This window comes from Falco punctatus, assembly GCF_963210335.1.
Source record: "Falco punctatus genome assembly, chromosome: 10".
Classification (NCBI taxonomy): domain Eukaryota; kingdom Metazoa; phylum Chordata; class Aves; order Falconiformes; family Falconidae; genus Falco; species Falco punctatus.
In genome coordinates this window covers 38,587,822-38,611,945 of record NC_137590.1, presented here as the reverse complement: position 1 = coordinate 38,611,945, position 24,124 = coordinate 38,587,822, and the positions used below count along the sequence as shown (strand labels likewise).

Here is a 24,124-nt window from a genome sequence, read left to right as displayed (position 1 = left end):
CCAAGCAGCGTTAAATTTATACTTTCAAAAGTTACACTTTTTGCGAAATTACACTAGAAATTACATGTAAAGCTTTCTCCTTGCAATATACGCCATTCAAATACAAATGTTTCTGTCAGTCTTTCAAGTGATTTTAGTGGTGGTTGATTCTTGTTTTGCGGAATTTCTAAAGCAGGCTTTCAATTGGCAGTTCTTCCCTTAGGTTGACACTTGATTTTTTTAAATTTTTTTTTTTTGTCCACTATTGTGAGTATATGGGAAAAAATAGTCAAAATAATGATCAAACACAAAGCTGCTTTCTTGTTTGGGTACCGTGGGCACACCATGGTCCGTTTTCTACCATGTCAGTGCTCATTGCTGATTGTTTCAGTTGGTAAAGAAGCTGACCTTCCATAAGGCTTTCCTTGTAAGTCAGCTTCAAAATGAAATTGCTGTAGTTTCTCCCAGAGGTAGATCCAACTGAGGTTTAAAACTGTTTTTAATCGTATTCAGCTTAAACCCCATGCATTTCTGAATCTGGTTTTGAACACTGACATCCTTCTTGAGTAAACAGAAGCTGCTTGTTCTGCCTGTGGGCAGCAGTTGTTTTAGACTTACAGAAGGCTGCTGAAAAATTGTCGGGTCTGCCATAGGTAAGTGGCGTGCTGATTCACCAGTATTACTTCTGGTCACTGAATCCGTAATATGTAGGCAATGCTCAGTATACTAAGAAAATGTGTACTAACCATAGTAAAAGTTTACGATGCTTTGATCTGATGAGACAACAAACTCCTTTTTCAACAAAACGGCTGTAATATGAAGATGGGTTTTTTTAATTTTATTTTTCTAGTGTGCACACTGGTGTGTGTTTCCCTATACAAACTTACAAATAACGGATAAATCACTCAAAGTTTTTTTTCTCTATCTTGTACAACTGATACCATGCACAACGGAATGAAGTTAGAATTCTTTAAAAAGTTGAAAAGTACAGTAAAAATATGAACTCTGAAAACATTTAACATTTTTTATGGTTTGAGTTGTCTCTGCAAGTTCATCATGTGGAATATCTACTTTTATATCAGTGCTTTTGTTTCTCAAATCCTCCGTTAAATCCCAGATGTTCTTTGAAACAACAAGAAGAAAAGAGGCTCAGAGTAGAAGTGCTGTGTGAGAAAATGAGAGAAGACCTCCGAAGGAAAGAAGATCAATATTGTAAAGAGATGGAGGAGAAACAGAAACTTGAGTTACACTCTAGGAATTTAGAAATGGAGTTAAGAACACTGAGAAAGCTCTTGAAACAGGTATATTAAATAATGAATTAAAGTCTTTGTCTTATTTTCTGCTTCTTTTCAATTGTATTCCAGTATGCCTAGAGAAGGAGGCGCTTTGTTCACGGAAGAGGCGTTGGATAACAATTGTCAGATTTTGAGAACAGTAGATTACAGTTGGTTCACAATTGGGCTGTTCCTTTTTTTTTTTTTTTTCCTTTTCAGTTTATTATTCCTTTTTTCTTTTTTCAAAATTGAGGTTTCATTTGTGTTTCAGGCAAAGCCTTACGTTTTTTTGAATTACTACAAAACATCCTGTATTTCGCCTTCTTAAATTTTCATAAGAAAATTTAAATTTATTTATTTATAGGTGGATTATCATAACGATGGGGAATCAAAAATGTTTTCAAGTATGCAAGGGAGAATGGGAAGATGTATTGCTAGCTCTGTTTTTTCTTCAGATGCAAGCAGTTTTATTGTATTACTGTAGGTTGAAGAGGAACGTGATGAAACACAGAGACAGCTCTCTCAGGAAAAGAGGGCCAGAGCCCTTCAAGAAGGAATTTTGAACAACCACCTTGGGAGACAAATGGAACTAGAAGAAGGGACAAGAAGATCTATAGGAAAAAAATCAGAGGTAAGCAGATTTTTTTTTCTAATAATAAATTAAATTTCACCATGTTTGTTTTAAAGTCATAATAAATCTTACATAACTTTTTCTGTTTCTTGATGGTTTATTTACTGTTTACCAGTGTAACTTATCTGGGTAAATACCTTTCTTGTTTTCTCTTATGTCTAAAAGTTCTGGAAAGCAGCATCACTCCTGTATGTACCTGAATTACTTGTGCAAGTAGGAAACTAATAGAAGACACTGTTTACACCGTTTCTTAACCTATCTGTTATTTGTCATTTCACAGACATTTCGTCATCACTTTTTAGGCTTTCTAGCAGTGAAACACCTAGCTACCTATGGCAAGGTTGACCAGGAAGAAAGTTGTTTGACAGTGTTTGTGTTTCCATTGCTTTTTTTTTTTTTTTTTAAATTAGTTATTCCCTTATTGAACTTACTTCAAGTATGCCTTTCTTTTCCACCTCCACATAACTAAAATTTTATGATCGAATATCAGCAATGAATTCAACTCTCTGTAAGAGTTAGAGTAACTGGAGGAGAAAAAGCAATCATAAACACTGTATTAAAAAAGATCTTGAAAAGAGTTTACTGAATTTCCTAAAGAATGTGCAGTGCCTGGAAGCCTTTTTGTTCTTGGCTGTGCTGGCCAGTAAATGTAGGGTGAATGTGTTTAAGTGGAAAAAAGTTATACATAAAATAAAGAGGAAATATACAGGACTATTGCATTCCGGGGGTGATTGAGTTTTATAGCTAACTTCCAGTAACACAAAAAGGATAAGTGTTCAGAAGACATTTGAGAAGGAAAATACCCTTTCTGGCCTTGTGTTTACCAGATCTGTAGCACACCTAATTCAACCTTAAAGGCAGTATTATAAAGGCATGCACATACAAGAAAGCGCTGTCATTTTAAAAGCTTTGGTTGCTGGTTTAAGGGGGGAAAAAAACGTAACTGTATATTTGGGATGTTCATTTAGGTTTTAAGGATATGTTGCACTTCCGTTGTGTACGTACGTTGTACATGTGCATGGGTTCACAGAGTAGCTTATTGCCTGAAACTTCATCTTTGAAGTCATGCTTTAGTACTAGAAATGTTAAAATGCAGTTTATTGCTGCAGGTTTTTTGTAGATTCATTTCCCAATTGGCTCTTTATTCATGTTCCCTGTCCTTCAGGAATCCAGCACTGACAGAGAACAGGATCTGTTGTACAAGAATCAGTTACTACAAGATGAGATTGCTATGCTAAGGCTAGAACTCACTCAAGTAAGACTTAGGCACCAGGAGGAAGAAGGAAAATATTTAAAGGAAAATGAGACCTTGAAAGAAAAAAATGAAGCTCTCAAAAAGGAACTTAAACTGAACAAGGAAGCGTTAAGACAAATGTTTTTTCAGTTCAACACGGAGCTGGACTTACTAAAGACAGAATCTGCAGTGCTGACTTCCAAACTTGAGCAGACAAACAAAAGCAAAGACAGACTAGAGACAGAAATTGAATCATTTCGTTCCTCCCTGAACGCTGCAGTTCAAGAACTTGAACTTCATTTGTCATCAAAAAGCAATGCTGAACGAAGATTTCACAGAGAACGTGATGAATGCCTTTGCTTGCAAGTCGAGCTCCATCGTGACCTCTCTGGCGTGCAAGAAACCAACAAGAGCTTGTCTCTGCAGCTGTGTAAAGCTAAAAGCAAAGCTAATAGGCTAGAAAATGAGCTTCACCAGTTGAAGCAAATGCTCAGAGAAAAAGCTTTGCTTTTAGAAATGGCAAAAAAGAATTAAGTCAAGGCCAGTGTCGGGCAAAGGAATGTGATCATGCTTGACAACTTGAGAAAGATCCAGTAAGCAAACCTGTAATAAAACAGGAGTCCTTGCAGGAGCGATTGGCCCAGCTCCAGAGTGAAAACCTTTTTACTCCATCAGCAATGGGAAGAGATGCAGAACAAGAGGATCATGAAAGAAAAAATAGTGGATTATGTGCAGCACTGTTTTAATGACATTTTCAGCAAACTTAGAGCTGATACAGAAAAGCAAGTTTATCTAATAGAAGAGCGAAACAAGGATTTAAATGCCAAGTGCACTGATTTAAGGGAACAAGTCTTTAAATATGAGACTGACGTAGTAGAAAGACAGGTAAAGTATATGCGTAGAAAGAACAATTTAAAGTTTGTCCATTCTTGAAATTAGTTTGTTCCTACAATGTATCCGGTGTAAGTTATATGCATGGGACCAAAGAATACTGATTTGTTCTGGTTTGTTATGTTTCTCTCGGAATTGCGGAAAGTTTTGGCAACGGGGATATTAGTCCTCAGATCTAAGCAGAGAACAGAAAAAAGGTATCCAAGTCTAAGCTTTGATCAAGAAAGGTGATTCTTCTCTAGAACTTTTTTTCATCTATTTTCCTTAGTCCATGTTATGCCCTATAGAATAGTCTTAAGTATTTGATGGTGTTGATGTAAGTATTGCACTGATGACATGAATGAGAGTGGTATAAAAGGAGGAACCATCCAATACACGAGGGCTGAGAAATGAAGGTACAGAGAAGTGAAGTGGTTGGGGATAGATTTATATGAAGCTTCTATAGAGGGAAAAAATAGGTTCTCTGTAAGCTGCTATCAAGATTGAAGAGTATTAGTAATGTCCAGCTGTTGATTTCTGTATGTGTTTTGAGGGTTCTGAGGGGCCTACCTGTTCCTCAAAGTTCATGTCAGACGGTGACCTTAAGCTTTCTCTTTTATGATGTGTAGCCACACTCCAGCAGTACTGTCAATCATTGTAAACTGTGACTTGCTTTGTATTCTTACTACCAAAATAATGGGTTCCTTTTGAAGATCATGTGAGAGAGTGTGTGTATATGGATATAGCTATATATATATATGAGCTATGCAGATTTTTGTAAACCTAATCTATCAGTACTTCTAAAACGAGCTGAGTAAGAAGACTACAAGAGGATGTGATTCAACATACCCTTAAAGTGTATCTCAAAGGAGCTTTCAGATATTTGTATTCATTTAATTGTATTTGTATAGTGAAGAAACAGAAGAAAGAACAATCTAACACAAAGTCCTGCCTTCAGTCACCAGAGTAATATTTGCAGTCAAACTGTGGCTCTCAGATCACAACAGATTTCTTTGGGTTTTGTTAGGAAAAAAATACCTGATTGCAGTGTGTTCCTGTGTATTGTTCAAGGAAGAACAATACCTGAGCCTTTTTTATGTGTTAGGAAACAGAAATCCTCGTGAACAGCTGCTGATAGTCAAAGGTTCTCAGCTGAGAAAGATGACGAGAGGTCATCATCCATGCAGATGCCTGCTGCTGGCAGGCAAAATTTCATACTTTTGGGTTCAATCTAGACAGGTCTAATTGTATAATAAAATAAGTTAAAGGCGTATTTCATGTTCTTAGAACTTTCTTCATGCTAATTTAACTGTTTTGTTAGGGCATGTTTGGACAACTGCAGCAGGAGCTTGCTGATGCACCTAAAAAGCAATCTATGCCAGAAGCTTCACTTGAAGTTACTACACGCTACCACAGTGACCTGGAGAGAGACAAGCTGCGCTTGCAAAAGGAGTTGGAAAGAAAGTTGAAAATTAAGGTACTTAATGTATTTAACTATATGAATAAATCTGAGTGTAGCTGTTGAAAGTAGGAGCGAATGTTGTCCTTTTGCACCACCTTTTGCAGTGTTCTTACGAAAACTGAAGTATAGAGGGAACCAGAGGAGCTTTGCAGGAAAGCTGTAGGGTGATTTTGTGTGTGTGTGCATGTCATCTTATCCCCCAAAGTTGTAACCTCATCCTGTCGCTTCTAGAGTATTCCTTCTTCCCACCAGCTCCAGCTGCTGTTCTTGGTTATGGTTCCTAAGGTGTGTTTTACACTCCACATCAACCTTGGCCATAGGTCTTGGATGGGTGGAGGAGAGCTTAGGCCTGTTTCTGTGTAAGTTACTGCATTCTCCTGCGCTCTTGTCTTTTCCGGCCACCTTACTTTTTCTTCTGCCACTGTTGCTTTCACAGACGCAGAAGCAGAACATGCTGGCTCTGACATCCAAGGACTTGCACAGCACGTGGGAGGAGCACTTGAAGTCAAGATCCCACCTTGAAGAGCGCGTTGCTCAGCCGGACGAGGAGAAGGCTGAACTGTTGCAACAGGTGAGCCCAGAAAATTCTCCGGGCACCGGGCCAATACCCAGGAGAACCACATGCACCTTCTGGTCAGGTTCTTACATATCATTGCTTTCTGTTATCCCTGCCATTCAGGCTGCGAGTACCTTATCGTTTGGGGGTCACGGAGGAAGCAAATAAAAGCTAGATGGGTATCTTTGTGTAAGTTCTGGAGTGGCTCTGTTGGGAAGAGTTCCCAGTTTGGTTTGCTATCAGTTGAGCACATTGAGCAAGGCCACAGTTCCCAGTTCTTCCTTGGATTTTGTGTGGTCATCTTCTGACCCCTTGGTTTCTAGGCAGGTTTAAAATGCTTGATGTTTCCAGTGCGTGTATGGAGGAGCTGCTGTATGTTTTCAGCGTAGCGGGAGCTTAAAAGCCTTGCAGAAAAACATACTGAAGGAATGCTGGGTAAATGAACGAGTGCTTGGGAAACAAGCAGCGCCTGCCAGTTGCCAAGGGGCGGCCTTCCCCTTTTCTCCTTTTCTGTAGAGGGAAAATGGAAGTACAAAGTCAAAACAGCTGCCAGCTCTCCTCTGGTGTGGCTGAGAAAACACCAAGAGGAGGAAAACCAGCATGTGGCTAAGTAAATGCCCACACAGAAGAGGTGGAGGTAATGGCCGAGGGGAATAAAATGTTGAAGAACTCCAAAAGATCAGATTCCTCCACAAGCCCCTGCCTGCTGGTTGGTGGAAGATCCCATGAAAGCTTTGGATGGATCGATGTTCTCCCATGAAGTGCATACCTACATAATCCCTACTATGAGCAGAGGCACTGCCAAAAGTGTTCTCCAGCATCTTTTCCACCTGTTATGTCTAGAAGAGGATGGCCTTTGCTTCAGGCGAGGGCATCTGTTTCTGTAGTTACATATTGGTCTGTTTGATGTGAAACCTGAAGTGATGGATGGAATAGCCTCGGGAATTCCGTCCCATGGCATTCTGTGGAACGTGGCTAACGGATAGAGACGTCCGGCAGCTTCTCTGTGGAGAGCGCTAGATGCACAGACTGTACGTAGGTATTTTTCCTGTGCTCTGTGTGTGTGATACATCTTTCTTTTCTCTTTTGAAAGTGCGAGAGTGAAAGAAAGGAAGTGAAGAAGCTGGTAGAGTTGAAACGCCCAGTTGAACTACATCTGGCCCAAGAAATGAAAAGAAACCTCGATCTGCAGAAAGACTGTAAGAGGTACGGCTTTTTAGCGTGGTGAAGAGGTATCCCTGCGTAGGAGTCATGTTTTATTAAACTTTAGTGTAAAAATAGGTGTACCTAACTGTGAGCAGATGCCAGCCTCGTGTTAGTACTTGCAAGGTACTTCTGTACACCAGCCCCTGGTTTTCAATAGCTGCCAAAACAACTGCAGATGCAGGTTGCCCTGCAGTTCTCCTGGGAAAAAGGGAGTCTTTCATTCCTCTTTTCAGGTGAAATCTGGACTCTCCAAGTGTATGTGGCACAGGAATACTGTTTTTTCCTGGTAATTCCTGGTGCGTCAAGTACATTAAAGATAAAGCAAGCTGTGTCTGTGCTGTTTACATGAGAGTATGTGAAAAAGTCCAGTTTTGTTTCTTTTTGCTTCATTGTTTTCATGACTAGTTTGCTGTGCAGGTTGAAGAGGCTGCTGAGCAGAGCTACGAAGGAACTAAGGGTGTATGAGGCGAGAGGGGGACTGTCCCAGCTTAATTTGCAGGGAGAAGTGAAGAAAATGGTCAATGAAATTGGCAGATTAAGAACAAAGGTGAGCTTTATTTTGTTTGGGTTATTGTGGTGGTTTTTCTTTTGTAACCTTTATTCTTTCTTTATACTTCTTTTCATGTTGTTGATTTTGACTACTTTTTTCTTGGCTGTATTTCTGAAATTATTTGGCTGGTTTTTGATGTTCCTTCTATGGTTACAGTAGTAGGCGACTGTAATACTGATGTAGCTCTTAGGGGTAAAGATGGAAGTGTTACGTACACAGCAGTATCTGCGAGGGCGCATCAGGGGTAGGCTGTCCTGCAGAGGAAGGGCAAAGCAAGAGCCACAGCAAGGCTGGCAGGGTCTGTGACCACACAGGCCAGGGATCAGCCCCACAGGCCCTCACCAAGAAGAGCAGAAGAGTTCTGGGGACAGTTCTGGGGACAGTAAGCAGAGTCCTCCAAGAGTGCAGATCACCAGGCCGGTCCATAGGGATGGGCAGGTCTGCAGTCCTACTGGGACGTCACGTCCATGGGTGAGGGCCAGGGCTGAGAGCAGTGAAGGCCCAGCACAGGCCTGGCTGCAGCTTGAGGCCGTGGCAGCATCGTCGGGCTCCGACGGATGCATTCCCTCTCGGAAGAGAGGGGAGTAACGCCACCATCACTCGGAACAACTCTGTGCAGTTGGCCTTGCCCAAGGTCACCCCCTGAAGCCTGTCTCGGGCACGAGTTGAGCAGGAGGCAGGTGGGGGTTTGCTTTTCGGAATGGTGTCTTTGCTTCCCAGGGCACGATGCAGTGTGAGGTGATGCGGAAAAAAACCTGTAACTTGTTGCTTACTAGTAGCTGACTCAGTCCGTCTTTCCCTTGTCATGGAGACCCACAAATGCTTTTGAGGTTGCTCTGGCTGTTCGGTAGCATGGAACCTTTTAGCTGCTTCTCCGCTCATTACTGAGATAGCTGTGTTTCAAAGTTATGCTCCTTTTTAGAAGATATTATTGTAGAACGAGTCAACTGCCTTGACAGTGGCTCACTTGTAGTTCACAGGTTAGCAGCATATTTGTGTTCCTGTTGGAAGAGCTATTTTGAATGACAGGGAATGGAATTACGTTTGGGCAATTTTAAATAAGTGTAAAGTTTCTACGTATTTTAGAGACTTTCAAGTGTTGACTCTGGTGGTTTCCCCCTCTTTTTTAAAAATAAAAGATGATGGGATATCATGTTTTATGGTTAATAGGTATAGACGATGGATGTTTCTGGAGGGGGAAAGAAGGGGATAGAAGCTGTAGTTGACCATTGGGACCTATGGGAACTCTGATATTTCCTGGAAATCTTTTGAAAACAAACTGTAGCTTTGACCTAAAGAGACTGTCTTCTGCCACCAGTGCTGTAAAAGCGGTGTTCTGAACCACTATTTCCAGATCTGTTAGCGTAATGGAAGGAAAGGGTATCCGTTTCTTGCCTTGTCAGTTCTGTGACGAAGCTTTGACCGTGTGACAGCATGTGAGAGTTCCTCTGAAGCATGATACATGGGTTTTTTTCTGATGAAACCAGAATGTGGCTGTGATGTAACTGGGTATGGGTGTGTTTGATTTCCTATGATCGTATGAACATCTCGCAGAAGAATAGCCCTAGTGCTTTTCAGCCTAGCCCTGCGGGTGTAATGCCGCTGGTTTGGTACCTCTTGGTCTGTGACCCACTGCAGAACTGGGGAAGGATGGGAACCTGAGGAATGCTGTCAGAAATGATGTGAAAGCTGTTCTTGTTTTAAAAGAAGAGCCTGGTTTCACTTTTGTTTTAACACTGAATCAGCAGATGATAAATAGTCTTGATGGCCAACTCCTTTACCAATTTTCACAGATTTGACTAATTTTAGATCCCTCTGAGTTCCCTGTTTTTTTCCCCTTTCCTGTCTACAGGTTGATGAACTTTCCCAGCAGCTGGAGATAGAGTCTAAAAAAGGCATGCAGCTAGAAGCACAAAATCATGATTTGCGAGAGGAGTTGTCCACCATGCGTGGGAGCCATGAAAAACTGGAAAAGAGCAAAAGCCAGCTGAAAGAAGAGGTGGCTAATCTCAAACACCATATGGAGACTAACATGGTGGATCGCAGCCAAATAGAACAATACAAAAGAGAGGTGGAAGAGTGAGCTGAACAAGAAATAAGACAAAAACTGCAAGAAGTCAATCTGATTTTGCAGGTAAGTTAATTTCTTATGTGTGTCTGTTACAGACTTCTGTTTTGGTTGTCATTTTTAGGGGCGGGGGGTGGTGCCTGATTCCATGTGTTACGCTGTACTTCTGTTTTTCCTGAAGGGCAGTGGGAGAAGGGAATATGGTTGGGCAAGATGCTTTCATGTGCGTGCAGTGTGCCTGCAGGCCCTGAATCAAAAACTTGCCAAGGTAGGTTTTCATTTTGCAGTTCTTGGAGGGGTATCACTGTCCACTGGTCTGTTCTCATTGTTTATCCTTGAATGGGTATTGCAACTTAGAGTTGTCACAGCCAGGCATACACATCTTCCTTAGTCATTGCACAAGGGGCAACGCTCAGAAAAGAAGTCACCAAAGCTGCAGGGTGGGGGCTGGGGGTGCGGCATCTCCATGATTTCTTTGAGGAATGCTATGCCCTGTCCTACAGAGATAGTGTTCCTTCATCAGCAGCTTTGATAAGTAATAGTGCTAAGATGGGGGTTCTTTCTGAATGAAAAGAATCATTTAGTGTGGTAGTTCCAGGGTTCTGCCCTGGTCGCTGATGGCAGTGAGGAGGCACAGTTGCCTCGCTGAATAGAGCTGGGCCCTTGAAATTGGGTGCACGCAATTGACTGGCGAGGAGAGTTCTCTTTTTCTTTGCGGTGGTTGAAGGCGTGTATCTACTTCATATGCAGGCAGCCTCCCAGGACAGATTAGAACAAATCAGAGCCAGTCGTCATGCTTTGCTGACAAACCAGCTAGACCACAGAATTGGAGACCTCGAACGTGAATTGGACAGGATAAAAAATACCCAACGAGACAGTATTTTTCAAAAAGAATCTGTACAGGCAGAAGCGGAAAAGTACAAAGACCTGTACCTGGAGGAAGTTAAAAATGGAAGATGCCTAGGAAATAAACTAGAAGGGTAAGTCCATGCATTTTTGGGGTGATAATAAGATACTACTTCTTCCTCAAGCAGTTTTCTTCGTTAAATACCTTTTCTACATCTGGTCAGCATTATGCATAAGATAGCATATTTGTGATGAAAGTACCTTAAGGGTCCCCCCTGTTCATTGGAACTATCTTCATTTCTCTTCAGTGTTCCAGCAGTAACACCACCGATCATGGGCATTAATAGGATATTTTTGAAGTTGAGTTTGTTTTAACAGGCAGCCTTTTTGCCAGTCTCTAATCTCCTCTTCTTACTCTAAGTATGGCAGAAAAGATAATGTCATGTCCTTTACTGCTTGAATAAGGATAGGCCCTTCAGAGAACAGCATTTGGTGCTGTGAAGAAGAACAACAAAAATCTTTTGGCTTCCATTTTAGCCGCATGTCATAGGTTTCAGCTTTCTTTGGGAAAGGAAGGGTAGCCCAGAGTTCTTATGCAGGTGATGTACCTTTCAGGAAGAGCTATGTAAACACACGGTGTGCACAGACTGCTTTGAGGCCTTAATGCTGAGAAGTCCAAAGTATTGGTTAACTCTTGCTGCTTCTTGCAGGTAGTGTGGCTACCTAGAAATAGGCTCTTCAAAAAAACTCAGATCAAATTATGGACGTTTTTTTTGGACTCTCTTAATCCCTTCCACTTTGAGAAGTCAAATAATAGTCAAAGACCTGGAGGGTAACTTTGCGGAGGTGTTATTACCAAAGATAATTCTTTGTATGCTTCTGAATGTTTCAGAGCTAATGAGAGACGAGCAGAAGCCAATGCTAAGCTCCTTCAGGAGTGCCATAGAAGCAAACCTTTAATTGCAAGCAGCGCTGTCAGTGGTCCAGTTCTGTATTCAACTGAACTGGGACATACTAGCAACGATCTGGCACTGAATAGAAGTCTAAATCTAGGAGGAAGCTTCCTAACCCCAACCGTGAATACGTTACCATCAAGAAACAGAGTTGAAGCCTATGTGGCTAAGGTAAGCGTTTTTAAATACTGTTCTCAACTAGTGTTGAAGAGTATCTGTAAGCAAGGTTGTGCTTTTCAGTCTAAAGTCAGAATCCATTTCTAGTTCCAAACCATATGCTCTAATATGCTAAACCAAATTGCTCATCAAACCAGTATACAACTAGGTGGTAGAAATGAAGACTTCTGGTCATTAGGGTTATAAAATTTCCAGAAGCGCTCAAAGACCAAAAAATACTGAGTTCTAAATGATGAACTGCATAACAGGTTTTTTTTGCAAGTTCTCTTTTGCAAGAGAAACTGTGATGAAGAATACTGTGGCATAGGAAGCTGCCAAAGAAGCTCTTCAGTAAAATTTAGTGCCGATGCCCCATCCCTGGCAGTGCTCAAGGCCAGGCTGGGTGGGGCTTGGAGCAACCCGGTCTAGTGGAAGGTGTCCCTGCCCATGGCAGGGGGGGTGGAACTGGATGATCTTTAAGGTCCCTTCCAACCCAAGCCATTCTGTGGATGACCTTTTTTAAAACAGCTAACTTTATGATGAGTGCAAAATCCCATCAGACATCTTTGTTTGAGACACCTTTTCCTCCTTCACTGATGTTCATGCTAGCAGTTTCTTCACTAGAACTTGTTTTAGTACAATACCAACAAAGGGATGCTTCAAAACTAGGATGGTATGAACAGGACACGTAACTTCTCACTTGAGTGTGGGACGTATGCTGTGCATAGGAGGCATTTGATTTTGTGGGTCCTGCTATGTGGTGTTATATGTAACTGCTCCTCAGGAAGTCTACAGAGCTTTCTGATTTTGTACAAAAGCTGCAACCTCTGCAATACCTCTGGTCAAAGTGTGCCCTGTAATTAGCAGTCAGCATGATAGCACATCCCTCACAGAATGGTAAACGTGATATCATGAGACTTGGAAACAGATGTCAGTCGTTGTAATCCGTTTCCCACCTAGCATAGGACTGAGGCATGGGCAAGCTTGCCTGTTCAGTCAGTGTCTGTCCCTCGCGTATTCTGTTGTTGAATGGATGTGAGAAGCATTCGCTCACTTTTAAGCCTTACCCTGGTTCACTGGTCCCACCTACACTGGGAAGAATCCATTTAAAATAACGTGTCTACATACTGCACCTGGTTTAAGAAAAAGAAAAAACCAAACCAAACAACAAAACAAAAATAGACAAAGCGGTGTGTAGGTAATGCGTAGCAGCGGCAGTTAAGAGATGAACTTTTCTGTATCATTGTGAATGTGTTTTTTGTGTCAGAGGGGCGGACAAAACACTACCTAAAGAACGTGGGAGGCAATTAGTACTGTACCACCTGCAGGGATTATTCTGCACGCAAGCAGCAGAAAGGAGGCGAAATTCAGGGATCCACTGCAAAACTGAAGTAAGGAGAAAGCCAGGACAAGGGAACAAGAGGGACAGGGAGCAGGGAGCACGTGAGGGCAGGGGAAAATGAGAGAGAGATGGGAGCGAGATGTTACAAGAAGAAAAAGGCAAAGGAGGAAACCATCCCACTTCTAGGAAAAAAGCTGTCCTAGTTTAAAAGAAAAGGATTTAACAGTTATGGTTTATTTTTTTGAAGAAGAAACAGGAAAAAAAGAATAACCTCCCTGTTACTAAATCCAGCTGCACATCTCTTTATGATATTTCTTCCTGTAATCACCAGTTAGGGAACAACTGAGACTAATTGTAGTGGCACTGCCTGTAGCCTCAAGTCACCTGACGTTCAGTGTATTCAGGGAAGTCTTAAAACCTGATCTTCTCTGGAGTCCTTCAGAAGAAAGGAACTGAGTTCTCAGAGGTGCAGTAGTTGCTAGAGGACTAGGTGAGTATTTCACTTAGAACTGCGGGCTTAATTGTTCTCAGTCGGGTGCAGTATGTCATGTGCATAACATGCATCTGAGAAAAGAGGATTGAATTGGAACGTAAGACTTTGAAGTCAGGAAGTAACAAAAGGGAAAAACTGCATGTATCCCTCTGCATACAATAATGGGTGGCAAATCTCAATCAGTTTCCAAATGCAAAATCACCAGATGCACAGTCTGTGCTGTCATTTCCGCAGGAGTCCCGTGCCATTCAGGAGGCAAGTTGGAGCATGAGGGAAGAAATCAGAGATTATAGTTTTAGTCTGTTTTGAAATGCTTTGCTGGTTGTGCTGCCTGGTATTCTGTCTGTTCACCAGACTGTTTCAAAACAGAAGAATTTCTCTGACTCTAAGCCTTTTCTTCACTTCACTGTTTACTTCAGTTATGCCTCAGCTTTGTTTTCCCACTAACCTGGTTCCCTTCTACAGAATTTGCCTTGCCTTTAAATTCAGGATGCTGCCTTGGCTGGAGATGACAAATGCTTCTGCCACTGAAGCTCTAAATGACAGGGAGTTAAGAAGCTGAAATTGCAGCGTGCCTCAGGCAGTCCTTTGAGGCTTCTTTTTTTAGTCAAAGCTCTCTGCAGATTTGGTGTTCCTTGTAGTAGCTTCCTCAAGGTGAGAAAGGCTATTGGAAGTAGGGAACATGCCAGCCATTCTGAAGAGGAAGATGTTTGTGTAAATTTCGTTTGTGCAGAAGCTTTGAAATAGCTTCAGGGGCAAAGAGGTGAAAATAGTTCACACTGCTATTATTCAAAATGATGGTAATCGTTGGTCCTGCAGCTGTTGGAAAAAACCCTGGTAAATGATGCTGACAAGAGGAAGGAGTGCTCCACTAGCAAGTGGACACAGTTTCTTCTTTAGACTTAACTAAGGAATTTGGTGTTTAAAGGCTTGAAAGATTGCACCGTTTTCCTAAACATTAAGCATGACTATCAGTGATTACACATAGAGCCGTACATGTTGAAGATGGTCATATCACAAGTTCAGCAAAAAAATGAGCGTGTTATTCTTAAAAAAGCATAAAGAAATGTGTTCCATCACAGTATAGCCCCTTCCCCTTTATCAAATATATACGCTACAGAAATGAATAACCTTGAAGTGCAAAAGGATCTTTAAAAATACAAAAAAAGTTCATATTGGCACAAGCTTATTAACCAGTAGAATCCCAATCACATGCAATGTCTTCGGGTTTTTTTGGTGGTTTTTATTTGTATTAGAGCTTCAGTAATGTGGAATAAATTACAAGTACTTGACAAATTCTGTGCATGTAATTAGACAGTGACTGTAGCAACTAGCAATTCAGTATTTCAGACCTGCTCCCTTAGTCCATAGACTAAGGCAAGGAATGTCTCCTGCAAGTGCTGCAAGGAGGTTTTGGGACTGGAGTCCTGTTGTTAGGTTTAACAAATGTCAAGCTTAAATCCTCAGAGCTGTGCAAAGGCTGGTGAAAATGAACATGGGTGTCTTGACAGACAAGAACAGTGAACTCTGCAACCAGGGTGAATCAGTGGATAAATGAAACCAGTTTAATGTGGGAAGGGAAATGTCTGCTTCCTACTTCATCTTCCAATTTCTGTTCCATTTCTGATTTGGCTTTCTGCACTCTTGTAGCAGTCTTTGTTGTTAGCTTTTTTACTTGCTTCATTTACATGTAGGCCACGTTCTTGTTTCTCACTGAAGACCTGTGAACTTCAGGCCGTTTTTCTTTCTTCTTCAGCTCCTTCATCAAAAATCTGTCCGTCTCTCTTCTCTGCAGCCAGATACATGGCAAGGTTTGCAGCCAGCATTGTTTAATGTTGGGATGGTATTTTATACTGGAAATGTTGTTTATGCTGTTAGGTTTTGATTAAAACTTACTGATGTATTCACATTTTCCTAACACTGCACATATTTTGAACTTTAGTTTGTCCAAGTGAAAGAATGACTGCTGCAGGGGACTTCTCTGCTTTATGTATTTGTAATGCAATGGCTTCTGTGGTAGTTAACCATCTGTGAGATGTAATGCAATGGCTTCTGTGGTAGTTAACCATCTGTGAGATGATAGTCTATGGATTTAATCTGTTATAATGGAACTTTGAGCTCTAGGAGTAGGCTGGTTTACCCTCCTTGCCACTTCTGATATACAAAAAGTTCTTGGTGGTCGCAGCAGTTGTGTCTAGGAACTCAACTTCAGAACAGTACTGGTACTCCAGACTCGGAGCATCATCTCACGGAGTCTTACAGGATCCAGCTTACTCTGTGCTAAAGCAGCCTGTGTGGATAAGTAGTAAGTCAACACCACTTTCTGAAAAAGAACTGTTGAGAAGGTGCCTGCTGCAAATGAACACCTGGTGTGTTACCGCCTGAAGAGATGTGCAGTGAGGTGAGAAGTACCTGCTCAGGAGGTTTGGGACACTCAGCTGTGATGCCTTTCCCAGGGGTTTGGGGGGAAGGAGAAAAGTGGAGGCAAGTTAAGGTCCTCGGAGGTGTATTTTGCCTGGCTCTTCATTCATTCCCTTTTCAGAAATCAGTGTGTTGGCTTTATTTCCACCTATTTCTCTTCCCTCAAACATGGATGAGAATCACAAAGACATTGATGGAATGGATAAGAGGAAAACAAGACCTTTTTCTTCTCTTGATTGATTTGTACATGTTGCAGAGGGTCCTGTGGACCTTCTAGTCATTGTGAAGACTCAGGAAACCAGGGAAAGTGGTTTCTTCTAACACCTCAACTGCTACTTATTTGCTTGGGATTGGTCCTGGGTTTGGGCCGTATTTTGGTCTAGGCATTAGTTTTCCTGCTTTTTTCTGTTACCTGTGTCTCGTCTCAGGAGTTAGGGGGTCCTTTCTCCCTGGAATTTTGCTTCTGCTTGTACCTGCTGGAAAACAATTAGAGATTTGGGGGGTCCTTTTCCATTGTTCATGCAGCTCTGTTGGCACAGAGTATTTCAATGAAGTATCACAGAGTGGTGCTTCTCCTGCAGGATCTGGTGAATTTGGTCCCAGCTATCCCTGTGTTCCTGGAGAGAGAGCCCTTCCCTCCGCTTTGCTGGTTTACAGCCCCGCTCCTTTGACCCTTGCAGTTACTGCCTGTTACTGCTCCTCTTGTGAGGGTAAGCGGAGTGGTTTCCTTCCTGAGGCTCTTGCTCTCTGTGTCCTGTTGAGTACCCTGTGCAGTGTTTCCGTTCTTCTTGTTGTTGTTATGCTGCTAGGTGGGTCTGCTCATTTCATAAAATAAATGCTCCTTCCCCCAGGAATTCAGTACTAAAATCAAGAGAGTTGCAGAATGAGTGAGGGGAAGGGGCCTCTAGAGATGGTCTAGTCCAGCATCACCCCTGCTCAAAGCAGGGTCAGCCGTAGCAGGTTTTGTCACTGTTCTGTCAGCCAGGTGTTATACATCTCCAAGGATGGACACTCCACAACCTTTTCTGGCAACTTGTTCCAGTGTCTGTCCATGCTTACAATTTTTTTAAAAATAATAATTGTAAAAATCCTTGTGTTAAAATTTCCTCTATCTGGATTTGTGCCTATTCCTCTTGTTCTTTTGCGTGGCACTGCTGAGAAGAGTCTGGCTCCATCTTCTGTACTCCCCCCACCAGGTATTTATACACATAGATAAGGTCCCTCTGAGTTTTCCTGTTCTCCAGTAAAGAAACAGTTGCAGCTCTCAGCCTCTCCATATAGCTCACGAGGTCCAAGCCCTGCAGCATCTTCATGGCCATCGTAGCCCTGGAAGCTGTATGATATCTGTTTGGAAATTCACTTCTGCGTGTCACAAATTTAATGGAAAAAATGTAGGAGTAGCAGGTATCATCAAATGTAAACAGCAGCATATAGCGCTTGGACTGTGACTCTTAAATTAAGAGATGTGATTCCTTCTTGTGAAGGCTTCTGAAGGCAGAATCATAAGTGAGAATAACTTAATTGGTAACAATACCCACTTTCTAGGGGAGAAGAGGCGTAAGTGCTCCTTTGTAGTGATCCAGGCTGATTCCAGCTACATAATAAACCCCACAGCACTCGCTGCGTAGAAGCTGTAGCTGTGGTTATCTTTTCTTAGTACACAGTTTGCAAGAAAAAATTGTGTGTGCTTTTATGTTTTTATAAATGCGTGTCGTGGTATTTGCAATAACAATAAAGAAGTTTTGGCATCATCTGTAGGAGCTCTTTCAATTTCCCATCTTAAGGTGGAGAAAAGAAGAATATTGGCACACGCTTTTTTCTATACAAATGGTGTATGTCAATCCTGCAGCAGCTGCTGGTGCAGCTCTTCTCTCTGTGAAGTTGCAGAAGCCAGCCTCAACTGGCTGATTTGTCCCTGTGGGTGGCATTTGTACCTATCTCGGCATGTAGCTGACATTCTGTTCGTGTGTTTGATGATAAACTTCAGCCATACCTTCACTGCAATAACTGCGCTAGGCTTTCTTGCTTTCTTCCTGTGTATTTTGTTAAATGCCCAGTAATAATCCAGCTGGTGACTTACAAATTGTTTTGTTAACGTTGCTGAGCAATGAGGCAGCTGCAGCCCGACGGACCAAAAGTTTCTCTTCAGTAGAAATCAAACCCCAAACCAAGATGTGTCTACTTGGAATTATATTTTTAGGTTTTCTCTCATTATGTGTGGATTTTAAGAATGTTTTAGAAGTTTAATATTAGAAAAACGTAACTGTTAAAATATTAACTGTATTTTCTGTATAATTCTAGGTATGGCAGGAACTAGATGAAAAAATCGCTAAAGAACTTAAACAAGGTAATGTGTCACTATGTTAGGGGCATTTTTAAGGAAAAAGAGGAGTGTTCCTACTCTTGAACATAATGGCTTGAAAGCTGTGAAGTTCCTGTGCTAAGCACAGGGAGGTTTTTCTGCTAGCTTTCCAGTTTAGACTTGAATGTGAAAACTTCCAGCTTACCAAAAGATTGTGTAGAATGTTATGCAGTTGCCTGAAAAAGACAAGTGCAGAGAAAACTAACCCACTTCCTCTACAGGGGTGCACTTGGCTTAAGCTGAAGTCACGTTTTTCTAGAGTGAATCCTTGAGCACAAACGTCAAACGTAAAAGAAGCCCCGAGAGAAGATGTTTATAGACTTCAGCCATCACTGCTTCTTCCATGTGCATCAGTTGCATTCCGCACTAAATCATACCGTGCACATTCTCTGCTGTTGGACCTTGGTTTTTTGCTATTTCTTATTCATTGCTTGTATTTGTAGCTTATGTTGCAGTCTTTTTTGAATAAGCAAGAAAAATATAATCAGTGATGAAAGATACCCTTTCTTTAGGAAAAAATGATTTAGTAGCACTTAGGCAAACATAAGATGAGTTGAATGCTTTTAACACATAGCATGAAACATGCTCTATAATATGAGGCCAGGTGTCCAAAGAGGAATTCCACCTGTTTCAGGGTAGTCGTTCCTCCAGAGTCACTGCTTTGCTTTGCAGTGACTGGTGCTATTTCAAAGCAGGTGGCCCCTGCGAGAATTTCCTTCTGTTCCTGCATGCTTTTGGTAATACAGAGAGTGTTCAGCTGTAGCTTCACAGCTCGTTCCGTGTGTCCGAATGGACACAAAGCCGTTGCATTTCATCCGTGTGCATTTTGAACCTGACTGTGCATCTGCTAGGTGTCATAGAGTGCGTTTGGTTTCAGGACCTTGTCTGAAAAATGTGGCTGGAGAAGAACAGTAAAGGTGGGCTTGCTGTCATTGAGTATGTGTTTTTGTGGAGGAAAGAGGGTTTTGCCAGGGTGAGTTACAAAGACGCCCCTCAAAGAAAGTGCCAGGCTAGGAGACTTGTCCTGGCCTGACTGCACTGCAAAGGTGTTTGCGTTTTCACCGGCGGATTCTTTTTAAGTTTGTCACAGAGAAGGCAGAAGCTGGTTTTTAGGAGTAGAGTTCCAATAAATCACTGCTTTGAACATTCAGGGAAAACAGATACTGGAGGTTCGAGAGATCTGCAGGGGGGCTCAGTTTAGCACTGGTGTAAGCAGGAGTCATTTGTGGATTCCCTGAAGACGTTCGCTGTGTAGCCTATAGAATTTCTTTCACTGGCTTTAGAAATACTGTTGACTGGTAAGCAAATGTGGAAAAAGATTGTTTCTTCCTTTGTGCCTAGCCCTTTGATTGTTACGATCCCTTGGAAGTTTTCAAATCTGTTTCTGGATTATAGTCTCTCCAGTTATCCATGATGTTTTCATAGTGACTGATTTGGCCCTGTCTAGTGTAAAAGCAACACCGGAATCTTGTTTCTCTTCTCCCTAGCCACTGCTGAACTTGAAGCTGGATCTGCTGGAGCTTGTCCCATGGTATTTTCTGATGGATCTTCAAAAAGTATCCACGTTGACCAGGATCCCCTTTGCAGGGCAGTACAGGAGTACCGCGATGTTTTAACCAAAAATTACCTGATTTGAACAAAATGCTAGGAAAAAAGCTCCGGAAAGGATTTTGTTTACATAGCGCGTCTATAGTTTCTCATCCCACAGTTCAGATGTGCATATGTGTTTATTGCAGTCCAAATGTGAATTCTATTAAATGGATGTCAAGCACATTGCACTTGCCTGTTGGCTTATTGATGCATAGGTGTTTTATTTTGCACTCACTCTAAGAAGCACACCTGTTTTTTTCTGACTAGCAGAATGACTCACCTTGATTCTTGAGCGTGACAGAATTGTCAGAATGTTTCTTATTAAGGTAGAAGCATTATTTTTTCTCCACTGATGTTCTGTGTTTTAACGAAAGCATTCCCTTTGTTCTGCTTAATCCTTTCACCCTATGTGTTTTTAATGTTTCCAGTGTTACTTTAATGCTTAGGACATTGTTTGATGTGATTTGAGCCTGCTGCTTCAGTCCAGATGCCGTGATTGTTTCTGCCGATAAAGTGAAATCTTTACCAGTGGTCATGCTGGAGGACAGGGCACTTTACGTTGCTGTCACCTTATGCGCCTTAGGTTTACCATTACTGTGAGTGTGTAGCAGTGCCAAGAGAGTTATGTGGTGGGTTTGGTATGTTTGTTTTGGATCACAGAACCACAGAGCGGGTGAGGTTGGAAGGGACCTCTGGAGGTCATCCGTTCTAGCTCCCCTGCTCAGGGAAGACCACCCAGAGCTGGTTGCCCAGGACCGTGCTGGCTTTTGAGCATCTCCCAGGATGGAGCCTCCATGGGCAGCCTGTGCCAGTGCCCAGTCACCCTGATCGGAAAGAAGCATTTCCTGATGTTCAGCCCCGACCCTCTGTGTTTCAGTTTGTGCCCATGGCCCCTCACGGTATTCATCTTGGGGTTCGTATTAAAGGTCGCTGCAGCTGTAGACATTCCCAGTTACTACATCAGCAGCTGCGCTGTACCTGAAACACTTCATGTGCGGGAAAAATGAATGTTAAAATATTAACTTCCAGTCTCCTCAGTACTTTCCAAACCTTGTATGATAGGACAGCCAATCTTTTTGTTGCTGCTAGCAGCTGATGATGTGGTGGCTGTAGCCCAGATGGTAGCCAGTGTTCTGGGACATTTGTGTCAATAAAAGAAGCAGGTTTACTTATTTCAGGGAGTTACCTGTTACTGAAGATCTACATTGTCATTTCCTGTCCACAGAAGTCAGTAGTGATCAGAAGATGATAGAACAAAGTCCCAGTTCTGGGAAAGGAAGAATGGTTGTTCCAAGATCAATTAAGACTGGAAAAATTTGGGGTTTTACCCACTAATTCAAGGACTTGAGTTAACAGGCAGTGAGGAAAAAAGCAATGAATGTTGCTGTGACGCTGTTCCTTTTTATATGAATACATATTTTTGAAGGTAATATACTGTATTTAATTCCAGATATTCTGTTTGAAATTTAATAAACTTTGTCATCTAATATATGTCTTTGTTTTATCGTTTCCCTTCTTGACATCGCTTTCTACCCCTTTCCCTAACCGTACAGCTCTCCAGAGCGCTCTGCTCCTTTCAGCTCTGTTCACTGCTGCGCCTTCAGCCTGTCCTGGAGGCCAGGCAAAAGGCCAGCATGTGTGTATGTCCTTCTCCACAATTGTGTTAAGATCAGTTCCCAGACTTTCCCTGTATTTTAGAGCAATCCTCCTTGTGGTTTGGGCAGAAGGTAGCAGGTGAGCTTCTGGTGGCCGTGAAACGCTGGGAAATCCCACAGGTTTTGATCCCCTGCAAAGGAAAAAGGTGTAACGAAATTTCTCCAGCCTGCACCAGAGTGGTCAAAGAGAAGTTCAGCTTTTGCTACTTTCTAGTGTCTCTCCACAGAGGAAGCAGGGACAGAACATCTTGACATTCACGTTGTGTTGTCAGTCACGGTGATAAACTCAGACGTGACCTGTGCTCAAGTTTCCTCACCGCTCTCTGCCGCCAGCTCTTAGTGAGAGGGGAGAGCTCTTGGCTGGTGGAGCAGCAGAACAGAAATTCGGTGTTGGCATCTGCCATAACCGGCATTGATAGCAGTTATGATGAGGTGTGAGGGGGGTACAGAGAAGTCCAGGCAATTCCTGCGCTCGAAAGTCCATCCCCAGTGTCACTGTGGGGACACTCCTGATGAAGCAGGAGAGGGCATGGCACTTGGGGGAGGCTCTGAGGCCTGGAAGACAGGGAATGTCTGTCCCATCTTCAAGAAGGGCAAGACCGAGGAGCTGGGAACTGCAGCCTCACCGTGCTGCCTGGGAAGGTGGCGGAGCACGTACTCTGGGAGCCGTTTCCAAAGATGCTGGGGACAAGAAGTTGGTAGGGAGGAGTCAGCATGGGTTTGCAAAGGGTGAAATCATGCCGCACTGACCTGGTACCTTTCTAGCGATGTGTGAGTAACTGAGTGGACAGAGGAAGAGCAGTGCGTGTTGCTTACCTTGACTTTAGCAAGGCTTTCTCTGGCTTGTGCCCGAACAGTCAAGTTCAGGTTCAGGAACTTCCTGATCTCTTTCCAAAGAAGAAAGCAAGCGTGTTTCTTGATTTCTTTGCTCAGGTACATTAGAAACCCTTTGGGGTCAGTAGCTACAAGCAGGTTGCAGATCTTTGCAATCAGTTGTATGGAATAAACAACTCTGTTTCAGAAAATCTTATTATGCCAGTTGCTTTTTCCTCATGAGCAAATGTGTCAGGAGTTTCCCAGGTTTTGCTGTCTTCAAAATACCATGTTGAATTGTTGCTACAAAACATTAGTTTTTCAGTTACTCATTGGCAGAGTAGTGGTTGAGTAGTGCTGCTGCAGCACTAGTATGTCTTCCCAGTGAGTCCTGACCTCTGAAACATCCAGGCTTTTGCTTATAATTCATTGCTGATCGCTGCCACTCCGCTCCACTGATGCTCTGCAGAGGGAACATAACTCTGGTACCCTATAAGCACGCTGACCGCCTGTGTCCTGTTTTCATCCTGCCTTTACCTCAGAGGTACCCCTCGCCACACTTCCCTGGGTATAGAGATAAAGCACTTGTGACTAAAAACAAAGCAGCTGCACGTTCTGTGTGCCTAGAAAAGCCAGTGGTAAATGCTGCTTTACCGCTGGCTCCCAGCGAGAAGCGGAGGTTACTGGCTGCTGGGCAAACCAGCGTTAACATCGAGCACAGCAGCGAGGGAAAGCCCAGTCCAGTCATTCACTGCAGTGATGACGTGTCTGTTTTCTGGTTGCCAGTGAGAAACCTGCTCTCAAATGTGGGTGGCTGCTCCTTGCTGCTTGTTGGAAACAGCCCCCGCTACCCTGCAAGTGGTGCGGTGTCGTGGTTTAACCCCGGCTGGTAACCCAGTGCCACGCAGCCGCTCGCTCGCTCCCCCCTCAGCCAGAGGGATGGGGAGAGCTGGAAAGGAACGCAAAACTCAAAGGCTGAGGTAAGAACGATTTAATAATTGAAACAGAATAAAAATGGAAGAATAGCCACAACAGTGACAATAATAGTTATAATGAAAAGGGAGAGGGAAAGGAAGAAAGGAGCACGTGGTGCACAACGCAGCTGCTGGCCGCCCACCGGCTGATGCCCAGCCAGTCCCCAGGCAACAAGCCCCCTGCCCAGCCAGCCCCCAGGTACACAGAGAGCAGGCGTGCCGTCCCATGGCATGGAACACCTCTGCGGTTGGTTCGGGTCAGCGGACCTGGCAGTCTCCCCTCCCCAGCCCTTGCGCCCCTCCAGCCTTTTTGCTAGCGAGGCCTGAGGAACTGCAGTGCCTCACACCAAAGCCAAAAGACAGCACTGCGCTAGCCCCTAAGAAGGTAATTAACGCCATCCCAGCTGAAACCAGGACGTGCTGCTAACACATCTGGCAATACCCGAGCTCACTATGCTGAAGCAGAGCTGTATCCTGTTCCATAAAACAGGGAACTGATCTTCTGTGCAGGTGTCTATCTTCCATAATTTCTGTCTAAGCGTCTGGACCAGTTACCTAGCGTCGTAGTACCTGACCACGCGCTATTCGCACACAGCGAGGGCATGCTGAGGGCTGGTTGTTTTGGGTTTTTTTTCATTTTGTCTGTACAATGCAAACAGTGCAGGCAAATCGCGTGTGACCAAGGGAAT

The 24,124-nt window shown here is 42.9% G+C and overlaps 1 protein-coding gene, 1 long non-coding RNA gene and 1 pseudogene across 4 annotated transcripts in view; 2 read left to right on the top strand and 1 right to left on the bottom strand.

Annotated features, from left to right (window-relative positions):
• The window catches only part of LOC308070990, a 172,034-nt gene that overhangs the window by 80,830 nt on the left and 67,080 nt on the right, over nt 1-24,124 (bottom strand). The gene's annotated exons all lie outside the window — the stretch shown is intronic.
• LOC308070981 (ankyrin repeat domain-containing protein 26-like) lies at nt 2,656-4,452 on the top strand (annotated as a pseudogene). The gene has a single exon. The product of its transcript is annotated as an ankyrin repeat domain-containing protein 26-like (transcript).
• LOC308070986 (uncharacterized protein) lies at nt 5,464-13,338 on the top strand. 2 transcript variants are annotated; one of them, XR_013930951.1, is made up of 3 exons: nt 7,725-7,759; nt 9,615-9,896; nt 11,569-13,338. XR_013930951.1 is itself a non-coding variant. In XM_080405828.1 (2 exons), the coding sequence occupies exons 1-2, from the start codon at nt 5,902-5,904 to the stop codon at nt 9,843-9,845; spliced, it is 351 nt and encodes a 116-aa protein (XP_080261954.1). In that variant the 5' UTR covers nt 5,464-5,901; the 3' UTR covers nt 9,846-10,337. The 2 variants fall into 2 exon arrangements, 1 of the variants encoding a protein (XP_080261954.1); XM_080405828.1 differs by lacking the exons at nt 7,725-7,759; nt 11,569-13,338 and adding an exon at nt 5,464-6,021 and having other exon boundaries at nt 9,615-10,337.

Excerpts from the sequence above, each read along its gene's own strand:
- LOC308070986 (XM_080405828.1), top strand. The coding sequence starts at position 5,902 with ATGCTGGCTCTGACATCCAAGGACTTGCACAGCACGTGGGAGGAGCAC. Across the intron at positions 6,022-9,614 it reads AGGCTGAACTGTTGCAACAG|GTTGATGAACTTTCCCAGCA; the intron begins GTGAGCCCAGAA and ends TCCTGTCTACAG.